General features: G+C 42.7%; 1 protein-coding gene across 5 annotated transcripts in view; it reads left to right on the top strand.

The window, feature by feature from the left end:
• SPTBN1 (spectrin beta, non-erythrocytic 1) overlaps positions 1 to 13083 on the top strand; it is a 295191-nt gene that overhangs the window by 260398 nt on the left and 21710 nt on the right. For 2 of the 5 annotated variants that reach the window (XM_077485544.1, XM_077485545.1), the window contains 6 exons: positions 1158 to 1242; positions 2210 to 2406; positions 6637 to 6746; positions 6845 to 6905; positions 10110 to 10208; positions 11370 to 11468. In XM_077485544.1, the coding sequence (XP_077341670.1) occupies positions 1158 to 1242; positions 2210 to 2406; positions 6637 to 6746; positions 6845 to 6905; positions 10110 to 10208; positions 11370 to 11468 (651 nt within the window). The remainder of the gene's footprint in view (positions 1 to 1157; positions 1243 to 2209; positions 2407 to 6636; positions 6747 to 6844; positions 6906 to 10109; positions 10209 to 11369; positions 11469 to 13083) is intronic. The other 3 variants (XM_077485548.1, XM_077485547.1, XM_077485546.1) reach the window with 2 other exon arrangements.

Raw genomic sequence — 13083 nt, 5'->3', positions numbered from 1 at the left:
TCGTGCGACATTGTACCCAAACAAAATTGACGTCATTTTTTTTTCCCCACAAATAAAGCTTTCTTTTGGTGGTATTTGATCGCCTCTGCGGTTTTTATTTTTTACGCTATAAACAAAAAAAGTGACAATTTTGATAAAAAAAAAGCTATATTTTTTGCTTTTTCCTATAATACATATCCCCAAAAATATATTTTAAAGAAGTTTTTTTTTCCTCAGTTTAGGCCGATATGTATTCTTCTACATGTTTTTGGTTAAAAAAAATAAATAAAAAAAAATCGCAATAAGCGTATATTGATTGGTTTGCACAAAATGTCTACAAAATAGGGGATAGATTTATGGCATTTTTATTATTATTTTTTTTTGTTAGTAATGGCGGCGATCTGCAATTTTTATCGGGACTGCACCTCTTCTTAAAGGGGGTGTACCTGTACGCCCTTGTGCCATTCTTCCAACGTATATCTGCCGCTGGAGGCGTGAAGTGCTGCTCTAAATGACATTCTGTGCAGATCAAAGAATGTATATAGTTTCTTGGTGTTTAGATCCTTCAGTGCGATTCCACCTCTGTGTAAGGTGGTCCCTTACTTTACCACCGTAAGGTAACGGCGTGAGAGTGTACAGAGATGACCAGGATAGTCCGGGTTCCTGTTGTGGATGCTTCACATGAGACAGTTCACTCTACTGCTGCAAGCTACTGATTCTACATAGGGATTGCCTTTTATTTTTTTTTTTTTTTTAACATCCCTTTTCACATATCGTGTGATATATATATATATATATATATATATATATATATATATATATATATATATATAATATAGTTTTGCACATACATTCCTCCTTGGCCTTTATCAGTCTTACTATCGCAACAGCCCCCCCACCCCTTATTTCTATCACGGACTTACACAGAGGAGAAACCTTTACTACTTGTCCATGGCAGGAACCCGGACTATCCTGGTTGTCTCTGTACTCTCTTGGACAGATTCCACTCTTGGTAAATGCTTTAGGTAAATCTAAAGGAAAAAAAGCTAAAGAAAATTATATAATATAAATTATATAATAATTATATCATATAAATAATATTATAGTGTATACAGCTTTAACATACATATCTGCTTTTGGTTCATCCATCTTAATTTTGCTGTTTTCTTTACCTGTAGATAAAAGAAAAATTGTTACAGCTGACTGAGAAGAGAAAAGAGATGATTGACAAGTGGGAGGACCGATGGGAATGGCTGAGACTGAGTAAGATGGGGTTTAATCCTATATACATAATACTAATCCAAAGACATGCAAGTAAGCTAATTGGCTTCTGTCCAAAATTGGCCCTAGTGTATGAATTGGGGACCTTGGATTGTGGGCTCCTTGAGGGTAGGGAGCAATGTAAGTGTGCAATTTACAGGGATAGGGACAATTGTAGACACTCAGGTTGAACTGGATGGACTGGTGTCTTTATTCAACCTTACTAACTATGTAACACACAAGGGAAGTCGAGTTCTTAACCCAACAATCGTGATTCAATCATTTTTAGGATGCTTTGGAGATTGAACACAATTTTTACTAGTTTAAGTGACTAAAAAAAAAAAAAATGTTGTTTTCTCTTAATTTTGTACTGGCGCTTGCATAGTGGTGACTCTGTGAGATTAAAGCCACAGTGTGGGGGTGGGGGGGGGGTTATTTACTAAAACTGCACGGTGCAAAATCTGGTGCAGCACAGAAACCAATCCGCTCCCCGGTGTGTTCTGTATTATATAAATGTAAAAAGCCCCAATTGCAGGAATAAATGTAAGTCAAGTTTTTTACCTGCCGCCACACCTAGTTATGGCTTTTTTAGCATGTAAAAGTTGCGATTTAAAAAAAAATGTAAGCAAATTTTTTAATTTATTTTTTTAATAAAAAAGTTATACGTATCCACTCCGTGCAATAACTTACCTCTGCTTCTGGCAGACCCCACTGGTTCTTCCCCTTTTTTTTCGTTGCCTCCTGCAGCAAGACAAATGCTAAGTAAGCCACCTGTGCATGCACACACCTGAGCTGGGCTATGTGTGTGTATAGATGCACACCGTTCTGGTGAGCCACGCCCCTACTCCCTCCTCCCAGAATTTTTTGACTGATGGCAATAGGAGCCTATGAAAGCAGCAAATGTTTCCCTGTTGTCACTTTTTCCTATTCCATTTATAGTGCCAATAATTCTTGTTCATTTGCTTGTCAGTTCTGGAGGTGCACCAGTTTTCCCGGGACGCCAGTGTCGCCGAGGCCTGGTTGTTTGGACAGGAGCCATACCTGTCAAGTCGTGAAATAGGCCAGAGCGTAGACGAGGTGGAAAAGCTCATCAAGAGGCACGAGGCATTTGAGAAATCGGCAGCTACTTGGGATGAAAGGTTTTCGGCCTTGGAAAGACTTACAACGGTATTTTCCCTTTTTACTAATTTTTCCAGTACAGTAATTAGTATGTAATTCTCTGATACTTTAGACCAGTAAATTTGTATGACAGTGAGCATTTTTTTTATTGTCTTGTAAAGAGTGTCCTGTGATCATCAGTGTAAACTCCATCAGGAATTGTCCATCAGGGATGCACTAATATATATCGACGGCCAGAAATGGGGTTATCGCAGTTTTGCCGGTAGAAAAAAGTGGCAAAAAACGTGGGCGGTTTTTGCAGCGATTTTTACCATGTTTACAGTATATTTTTCATAGGTCATGTGACTCAAAAATGCAACACAGGTTTTTGCCGCATTTTCAATGCATTTCAATAGAGAGGTACATTTTTGGTGTGTTTTGTATTTAACTGACCAAATATGTGCCAAAATTTGGGGCAAACAGGATTTTTAACAGTGCAACGGAAGCACACTTGACCAGTGAAGACCTACATAGAATTTGAATTGATGCTTTTATTGCGCTTTTTTTTTTTTTTTGCTCGCTATATAATACAATTTTATATATAACATTTATATATTTCTTTTTAAAAACTGTCGGTTTTCGGCCAATTGCATCCTGAATTTTTGGTTTCAGTCCAGAATTTTCATAACGGTGCAACACTTCTTCTTCTTTTTTTTTTTTTTTTTTGTATAATATATGAGCTTGAATATATCGCAAGTATTTATAAACGCTCCCACATCCAGGTTTATTATCTAGATCAGTATTTCTCAACCTTTTTTCAGTCAAGGCACCCTTTAAAATTTATGGACAATTTCGAGGCACTCCTCCAAAAATGTAGACAGTCTTGAGGCACCCCAATCTAAAATGTAAAAACGATTCTAATAATTTTACATAATGCAGAAACATCCACACATATGGAAACCAAACATTTAGAGGTGATTTATTCTTCCAAAGCAAATAAACTTTTGCAAATTGGTACTGACTAGTATTCCAATGTTTCTCTTCTCCCTCACTCAGCTAATGTGACCCCAACGCTGATGGAAAGAAGCAGGGGAGGGTAGAACGAGGATGCAATGCAGGCGACTGACATCCTCTTTGTCAACTGATGATGTCATTGGTTGTTAGGACGCCGGCAGCAAGAAGGTTGTAATGGTGCACAATGAAAACCTGTAGCTTTGTGTAACTAAAAGGCAGGCTTCATCCACACGCCGGCTTGCCTGCAAATTGCCCAAAAAATTGTATACATTTTGCCAAGGGCACCCCAGGGTGCCTGCGCACCCTGGTTGGAAAAAGGCTGCTCTAGATTACTTGAGAACTAAAAACAAGAAACAAATCTGATCTGGGGTAAAGGCAATGTCCCAGTTTTCCAAGATGCATTGTTTTATATAACTGAAAACTAGAGGAGCATATAATATATTATCTGGTGTAATGATCTGTATACCACGGTTACATGATAAACTGCACAGTTTCTCCAGTGCTGAGAGTTCAGGTAGGAGGAGATTTCCACTGCAGCCTGTATACATGCCCACATGTGTGATGTCAATATCATCTGGCTAGCTCTGAGAACAAGTAAATGTTCTCTCCAGCATAAAATACACAACTGAGCATGTGGTGGTCAGCTACGCTTCCTGTGTTAGCTGGCCTTCCCCAGATAGACAGTGCAGGAGGGGAGGATCTGTGCATACAGCATAAAGAAGCCTTTTTACATAATGCAGAGGATTATCCCCTTAAGTTCCATAGCGAGTATATCAAGCATGCTATATATACAGACTGATTTTTACTGTTGTGGGTTTAGTAACACTTTAAGTTTAGCCTAAAGTTGTAAAATTCTGACCTAAAAATTGAACAAAGCATATCGTTCTGTAGTGTGTACTTGCCTCAGTCCAAAGCACTCTGAGTCTGATTTCTCTCGCTGTCTTGTTCCTCTGCTATTTGCATGAGTCACTGCTGCAGGTGCTCCATCTGCACTTACAGCAGTTATGCTGGGTGTCTAGGGCAGCCCATACATGAGTGAATGTGTTGGTGGGGGAATCCTTCCCACTGAGCTATTGTATTCTGACAGCGGGTAGACATCCCCACCATCAGAATACACTACTATAGCCTGAAGTGGTTGTACAGAAGTTGATTGGGAGGTCACCGTCACCGTCTATACCAACCTCTCTACCCATTCATGGATCGAAATTTTTCTGGTCCCTGCTAAACCGGCCAAATTTGGCTTAAATGTGACTATGCAGCCCAGTAAGGTATTCTTGGTGCACTCACTAATTGGCACACAGTAAACGGCATTCATTAACCAAACTTGTCTGACATGGCTGCTCCTCTTCTCTACAAGAAATAAGTGGTAGGGCAGTCGTGGTTATGGGTGTGGCTGTTACTCAGCTCTGCCAGTATAGAGCACTGGAGTGTGGGGCCAGAAAATGTCAGTTTAATAAAAGTTTTTTTTTTTTAAGGACATTTTGAAGGAAAATCTGTTTCAAATCCTAACATGGGGCCAGTGGCATCGCTAGGGGGTGGCTTTTGGGGCCATAGCCCCCAATCTGGGGCCCAAAGCCCTGAGTCTCTCAGAGATGGCTGTGGCCTCTATGAAGCTGGGATGCGAGTGCAGCGGGCACCGGAGAGTGGGCAGGCAGCACGGGAGAGCCGGGCGGGGGAGAGAGCAGAGAGATGACATCATCTCTCACCACCCGCCCTACATCACTGCTGTTCTGCTCACTGTGCAGCAGAGACATGACCTCATCACTCACTGCCTGCCCTCGCTCTGGTGACCCTGATGCAAGGAGTGTCTCTATGGGGACCCTGATGCAATTGGGGGGGCTCTCTGGGGACCCTGATGTAATTGGGGGGGGCTCTCTGGGGACCCTGATGTAATTTGGGCGGGCTCTCTAAGGACCCTGATGTAATTGGGGGGGCTCTCTGGGGACCCTGATGTAATTGGGGCGGGCTCTCTGGGGACCCTGATGTAATTGGGGCGGGCTCTCTGGGGACCCTGATGTAATTGGGGTGGGCTCTCTGGGGACCCTGATGTAATTGGGGCGGGCTCTCTGGGGACCCTGATGTAATTGGGGCGGGCTCTCTGGGGACCCTGATGTAATTGGGGCGGGCTCTCTGGGGACCCTGATGTAATTGGGGCGGGCTCTCTGGGGACCCTGATGTAATTGGGGCGGGCTCTCTGGGGACCCTGATGTAATTGGGGCGGGCTCTCTGGGGACCCTGATGTAATTGGGGCGGGCTCTCTGGGGACCCTGATGTAATTGGGGCGGGCTCTCTGGGGACCCTGATGTAATTGGGGCGGGCTCTCTGGGGACCCTGATGTAATTGGGGCGGGCTCTCTGGGGACCCTGATGTAATTGGGGCGGGCTCTCTGGGGACCCTGATGTAATTGGGGCGGGCTCTCTGGGGACCCTGATGCAATTGGGGCGGGCTCTCTGGGGACCCTGATGCAATTGGGGCGGGCTCTCTGGGGACCCTGATGTAATTGGGGCGGGCTCTCTGGGGACCCTGATGTAATTGGGGCGGGCTCTCTGGGGACCCTGATGTAATTGGGGCGGGCTCTCTGGGGACCCTGATGTAATTGGGGCGGGCTCTCTGGGGACCCTGATGTAATTGGGACGGGCTCTCTGGGGACCCTGATGTAATTGGGGCGGGCTCTCTGGGGACCCTGATGTAATTGGGGCGGGCTCTCTGGGGACCCTGATGTAATTGGGGCGGGCTCTCTGGGGACCCTGATGTAATTGGGGCGGGCTCTCTGGGGACCCTGATGTAATGGGGGGGCTCTCTGGGGACCCTGATGTAATTGGGGGGGGGCTCTCTGGGGACCCTGATGTAATTGGGGGGGGGGGGCTCTCTGGGGACCCTGATGTAATTGGGGGGGGCTCTCTGGGGACCCTGATGTAATTGGGGGGGGGGGCTCTCTGGGGACCCTGATGTAATGGGGGGGGGCTCTCTGGGGACCCTGATGTAATGATAAAAAAAAAAATACATACACTCACACATTATATACAGGTTTATGCCCACCCAAGTGTATAACTTTATTCACTTCGCTGCTATGGGCTCTAGCCCCAGATCTTTTGTAGACCTAGCAATGCCCCTGCGTGGGGGGTAAAGAGTTAAGACATAATACGTTGGGTTATGGAGTGCAATATTACACAGACTTTACAAATTTTCTAGGATATACTTAGCAGCATACTGAGCTTTATTTTTATTTTTTTATCTGTCATGAGAAGCCAAGTAAAATGTGTTTCATTTGATCTGACATTTTAGCTGGAATTATTGGAAGTTCGTCGAATGCAAGAGGAAGAGGAAAGGAAGCGCAAGCCTCCCACGCCCGAATTGAGCCCAAAAGTGTCAGAAGAAGAATCGCCACAGCAATGGTAAGAGATTTGCGCTTTTGCTGGCTACTTGTAACTCTCTCTATCGGCACTCTCTATCTAGATATCTGATGTGTCTGTCTTTTTATTTATTTTTGAAGGGATGGAAAAGAAGAACAGATTTCTCAGAATGGATTACCATCTGACCAAGATTCTCCACGGGTTAGTTACCGATCACAAACCTACCAAAACTACAAAAACTTTAATAGCCGGAGAGCAGCCAATGACCGGCAGTGGTCTGGACTGTGAGCCTATCAAACCTGAACACACGTATCTAGTGCTTATCGCACTAACCTGATTGAAACGTGATGTTAATAATGTTTATTAATCTAGATATCGTGTTTATCGGACTTTACTAATGGCAGGTACTATTTTTGTAATTTGATGCATTTGCTAGGTATGCGCAGGAATTATTATTATTTTTTTTTTAATCCTTCGCAGATAATAGATGGCTACAACCAGGGATTTCATAGGCACTATAGATTTAAAGTCGCATTTTATGGTACAGACAGGTTTACTATAGATCAGCCACTTTTTGTATGTAAAATCTGGTGGCGAGTGTACAAGTTGTGCGATTTGTATTGTTTTCAGGAGCCCCCGAACTATTGCTGCTCTGTATGAAAGTGCAAGTGTGATTATCACATGTTGTTTAGCCAATCATGTTTCTTTTGCTGGCCATACATGTAACATGGTGTTACAATTAAAGGATCGATTCTAGGAAAGAGCCAAATCTTTCAAAAGTCATGGCTCAATCAGACATTTGCTTGTAATGTCTGGGTGGAAAATCTAACCAGTCGAAATAAATTGTTCTCTGCTTTTTTTTTAAAGGGATTATTTCCTGGAATTTAAGAGTGTTTGTTTGAAACAATCTAATCTGTGATCTTGTCATATGTTTGTGGATGGCCAGCATAAGTTAGAACATGTATACTTTGAAAAAGGGAATACTCTGGAAACAAAATGTATGCTGCAAATTCATGTCCTCTATTGAGTTTTCCAGCTATGGAGCTGGATTAACATTTAATCAAACAGGGCAAAAAGTTTGTAGTTCTCAACCAGCCGGCTGTCATTGGCTTTAGAGTAAAGAGAGTAGAGTATAGAGAAATAGCCACAAATCTTCAGGATTGTGAAAAAAGATTGCAAACTAATGTGTAATGAAACCAATAGGAGTGCCAAACAAACACATTGAGAGTCTAAAGTCTTTTTAGTAATTCAACCGGTGACAACAGAGCAAAAGACTGCTGATGTGCTCCAGGGACCAAATTTATCAGGGCTTAAAATGGTTGTAAAGGCAGAAAAAAAATTTCTTGATGCATTTTATGCATTAAGATAAAAAGCCTTCTGTGTGCAGCAGCCCCCCTCAGCCCCACTAACACTTGCCTGAGGTCCCTCTCTGTCCAGCGATATCCACGAGTATCTCAGCTATCCAGATGATCCTTCCTGATTGGCTGAGACACAGCAGTGGCACCCATTGGCTTCTGCTGCTGTCAAAGTCAGCTAGCCAATCGGGATAGAGGGGATGGGGCCAAGTCGGGGGTCCGTGTCTGAATGGACACAGGGAGCTGTGATTCAGCTCGGTTTCCCCCATAGCCAACTGCTTGCTGTGGGGAGCACTGAACAGGTGAGAGGGACCAGGAGCACAGAAGAGGGACCCGAGAAGAGGAGGATCCGGGCTGCTCTTAGCAAAATCACTGCAACAGAGCAGGTAAGTATAACATGTTTGTTATTTTTAAAGGGGGAAAAAAAAAACAAGACTTTACAATCACTTTAAAGTGATATTAAAGTCTGTTATTTAAAAAAAAAAAAAAAGACTTTAATATCACTTTAAAGTGATTGTAAAGTCTTGTTTTTTTTTCTCCCCCTTTAAAAATGACAAACATGTTATACTTGCTCTGTCGGGTCCCTCGCTGGCACTCTTGGCTCCTCCCTCCTGACTGGTGCCTCCACAGCAAGCATCTTGCTCTGGGGGCACCCGAGTTGGCATGCTCCCGACCCACAGCTCTGTGTGTCTATTTCCCCCGCCCACTTCATCTCCGCTGCTACCAAAAGTCAGTTTAGAGTTTGAGTCCCCAGAGAGGTGAGGCTGTCATGGACATGGCCAGATCGAGAGGGGGCTCAGATAAGTAAAGGGGGTCTGCTGCATGAAGGTAAAAAAAACCTTCGGCCTTAACAAGCACTTTTAAGATTTTCTGGCCCCCCCGAAAACACATTGGCTGCCTTTTTGCTGTCTTATTGTCACTGGTTGAGTTAATAAAAGGCTTTGGACTCGCAAGAATATAGTCTGGTGCTCTTATCAATTAAAAATAGTCAGATTCATGAATGGCAATTTTTTATTGGTTGTTCTGATTTATACAAACGCACTTGGGAAACAGGCAATACGTCCTTAGCAGTGAATCAGAATCATCTTTCATTCTCTGGAAGTATAGGTTCTAGTAGCTATGAGAAACCGCTCCATCATTTTTATAAATATCGCCCTTAATTTTATTAATGCCCCAGTAGCATAATTTAGATTATAACATTTAATTTAACTAAAAATATATATATTTATACATATATTATCTGAATGTGTTTTATTAAGTAATTTATACCTCCAAGCCATATAATGAAGTGGCCCAATATACATAGTTCCAAGTAAGATTTACTATGCTTGCACAATCAACATGGGATTATATTTGTTTTCTGTTAACCGTATAATTTATTATAATGTCACGTTTTAATGTTGCAAGCTTTTATAGCATTTAAATATAGACAATTCCACAAAAAAAAATGTAACTAACAAGTGAAATTGTAAGAAGGCTTTTATCCGTTTAATTCACTGACCATTGTGCAGATTTAGATGTTCTGTTGCTGTCTTTCTCAACCTTTTTAACCTAGAGGGACCCTTGAAATAATTTTCAAGTCTTAGGGAAACCCTCCTAAAATTTTTTTGGATCTACAGGGCCTAGTACATAGCATAATCCTAATTTTGAGGAAAATACAATGACGACAGAAAAGGTAGACTGAATATTGTATAGCCCCCCACACATTATTGGTCAGTGGAGAAGATCCCCCCCCCCCTTTAGTAGAAGTGTGCCCTCTATATTGATGGTAAGTGCAGGAAGGCCCCCTTCCATTGATGTTCAGCAGAGAAAGGTCTCTTACATTTATTTCCAGTAAAATTGGGGACCACTTACAGTTGGATTCTACAGTTGGAGGTAGAATGGCCTTTAGTGGTTAGACAAGGAACCCCCGAACCCCCCTTGGGGGGGGGGGAGAACCCTCGAATCTCCCTTGGGGGGAACCCTGGGTTGATAGAGGCTGAACTATTGAGTGCCTTCTGCAATGCTGGAGAACAGAAGAGGAAAGGGTAATGTGTGTTTTGTTCCATAGATGACACTGTTGAGTAGTGTTGGTTTGTATTCTGATGGTGTCCAAACAGGAGAACCTGTACATGAGATTGTACCTGAAGAGCAGCAGTTCCCTCAATTGGTAAACATATGTAACTTTTATGTCCTAATCCCTATAAACGGACCCGGATCAATCAACAGGAAAATATTTTTTTTTTTGAGAACACCCCTTAAAGCAGGTGTAGGCAACCTGGGGCCCTCCAACTGTTGCAGAACTACAAGTACTATCATGCCTCTGGGAGTAATTGTAACTGCCAGCCTTGCAATGCCTCATGGGAAATGCAGTTCCACAAGAGCTGCAGGGCCCCAGGTTGCCTGCCCCTGCCTTGAAGGAATTCTCTCCATTAGATCCTAAATCACTGGTATTTTGAGCACTATGATAATTCCAACAGTTGATTTTTAATTGATAATTTAATTTATTTAATTTTGTATTTAATTTGATTCATTTCAGTCATGTGTACTTTTTTATCATTTGTTATTGCCATATCTGTCAATTTGTTTATTGGCCTTTCTCAACTGTTTTAAACCCAGGGTACCTTTTAACATCATTTTCAGTTCTCAAGGAAACCCTTCTAAAAAAAACAATTCTTAGGGTCACACAGTGCATAGCATGATCATTAAGTTATAGATATAATTGTAAAACAAATCTAATGACAAAAAAGGCAGACCGTGAAAATTACAATGCCTTCCTCTCATTAGTGGTCATTGGAAATCCCTCACCCCCATTACATTGCTGGTCAGGAGAAGTGTGCCCTCTATATTGATGGTCAGTAAAGAAAGTTCCCTCTTCCATTGGTGTTCAGTAGAGAAGGTTCTTTACTGTAAGAGTGGCAAGGATGTGGAATTCCCTTCCACAGGCGGTGGTTTCAGCGGGAAACATCGATAGTTTCAAGAAACTATTAGGCAAGCACCTGAACCATCACAACATACAGGGATATACAATGTAATACTGACATAAAATCATACACATAGGTTGGACTTGTGTCTTCTTTTTTCAACCACGCCTACTATGTAACAGCCTCTTACATTTATGGCCAGTGAGACAGGGGATCACCTTTACTGGTAGACAGTTGGAAGAAGAAGAATGGCCTTTACATTTGTGGTTAGTCAGGGAACTCCTAGCGACCTTTGGAGGAACCCTATGGTTCCATAGAGCTCTGGTTGAGAAAGGCTGATCTGTTTAGTGCCTTCTGCATTGCTGGAGAACACAAGAGGAAAGGGTAATGTGTGTTTTGTTCCATAGATGACCCAGTTGAGTAGTGTTGGTTTGTATTCTGATGGTGTCCAAACAGGAGAACCTGTCCATGAGATTGTCCCTGAAAAGCCGCAGTCCACTCAGTTGGTAAACATGTGTAACTTTTGTGTCCAAATCCCTATAAACACAGCAGGATCAATTTAAGGGGAAATTGATTTTGAAAACACCCCTAAAGAAATTATCACCATCAGATTTTAAATCACCGGTTGGTATTTGGGCACTTCGATAATTCCAACAACTGATTTGACTTTGATCATTTCATTCATTTAATTTTTATTTAATTTGATTCTTTTCATTCTTGTCTACATTATCGTTTGTTGTTGCCATGATTCTGTATTCTATATATGTTTATTTTGGCCTTTCTCAAACTTTTTACCCTTCAGGGAAGCCCTCTTTAAAATGAAGTCAATGGATAGAATGCCCCCCCCCCCCCCCCCCAATTAAAGTGTTGGTCATTGGTGTTGTGCCGATGGCTCTGCAAAGGGGCGCTAGACTCGCAACTACTGTATGTAGCCACCCTCAGAGGGAAGCTTAATTGGCCACAGCTGAAGGAACTCTTAGCAACCATTGGAGGAACCCTGGTTGAGAGTGACTAGTTTACCTGTTGCTGCCAGCCTGAGAAGGCTGTCCTACCATACAGAATAGGAACTACTCTTTTTGCGAATACCCTACAGGGCCAAGACTTGCATAAAAATAGTATATTTAGAGTGGGTTTGTAGAGCAATATTTTAAATTCAATAAAATATTTGGATACTGATGGCCAATCCTAGACTCACAGAGGTGTCACCAATGTAACAGTTGTTTTCAGTTTGGTATTATGGGAAAACTGTCTGATCATTAGGACCAGCTGATGTTTTCTCGATCAGCTTCATTGTAGAATCCTTCAGCTTGATATTTATAGCTCCCTTGAAGGAGAAGCAATTTGTTTACTTGATGTGATGTGCCCTGGCCTGTATCAACTGTTCTGGGATCAATTTCCAGTATCCTGGAGTGGTTTGTTCATCCCTGGCTTGATGGGCTAGTGCAGGGCTCTCCAAACTTTCTAAACAAAGGACCAGTTTGCTGTCCTTCAAACCTGAGTGGAGCCAGACTGTGGCCAGTGGGAGTAAACAATGCTTCATTCTTGGTATTGGGGGTGTGGGGCAGGATGCCCCATCATTGGTATCATTGGTAGGAATAGTGCCGGTATCATTGGTATCAATGGGAGGAATAGTGCCGGTATCATTGATATCAATGGGAGGAATAGTGCCCCCATCATTGGTATCAATGGGAGAAATAGTGCCCCCATCATTGGTATCAATGGGAGGAATAGTGCCCCCATCATTGGTATCAATGGGAGGAATAGTGCCCCCATCATTGGTATCAATGGGAGGAATAGTGCCCCCATCATTGGTATCAATGGGAGGAATAGTGCCCCCATCATTGGTATCAATGGGAGGAATAGTGCCCCCATCATTGGTATCAATGGGAGGAATAGTGCCCCCATCATTGGTATCAATGGGAGGAATAGTGCCCCCATCATTGGTATCAATGGGAGGAATAGTGCCCCCATCATTGGTATCAATGGGAGGAATAGTGCCCCCATCATTGGTATCAATGGGAGGAATAGTGCCCCCATCATTGGTATCAATGGGAGGAATAGTGCCCCCATTATTGGTATCAATGGGAGGAATAGTGCCTTATTGGTATCAATGGGAGGAAT

This window comes from Lithobates pipiens, unplaced genomic scaffold, assembly GCF_037356315.1.
Source record: "Lithobates pipiens isolate NorthernLeopardFrog02 unplaced genomic scaffold, aLitPip1_a1.2 Scaffold_18, whole genome shotgun sequence".
Classification (NCBI taxonomy): Eukaryota; Metazoa; Chordata; class Amphibia; order Anura; family Ranidae; genus Lithobates; species Lithobates pipiens.
Note: the sequence above shows the minus strand (reverse complement) of the source record. Positions and strands in the feature narration are given on the sequence as shown.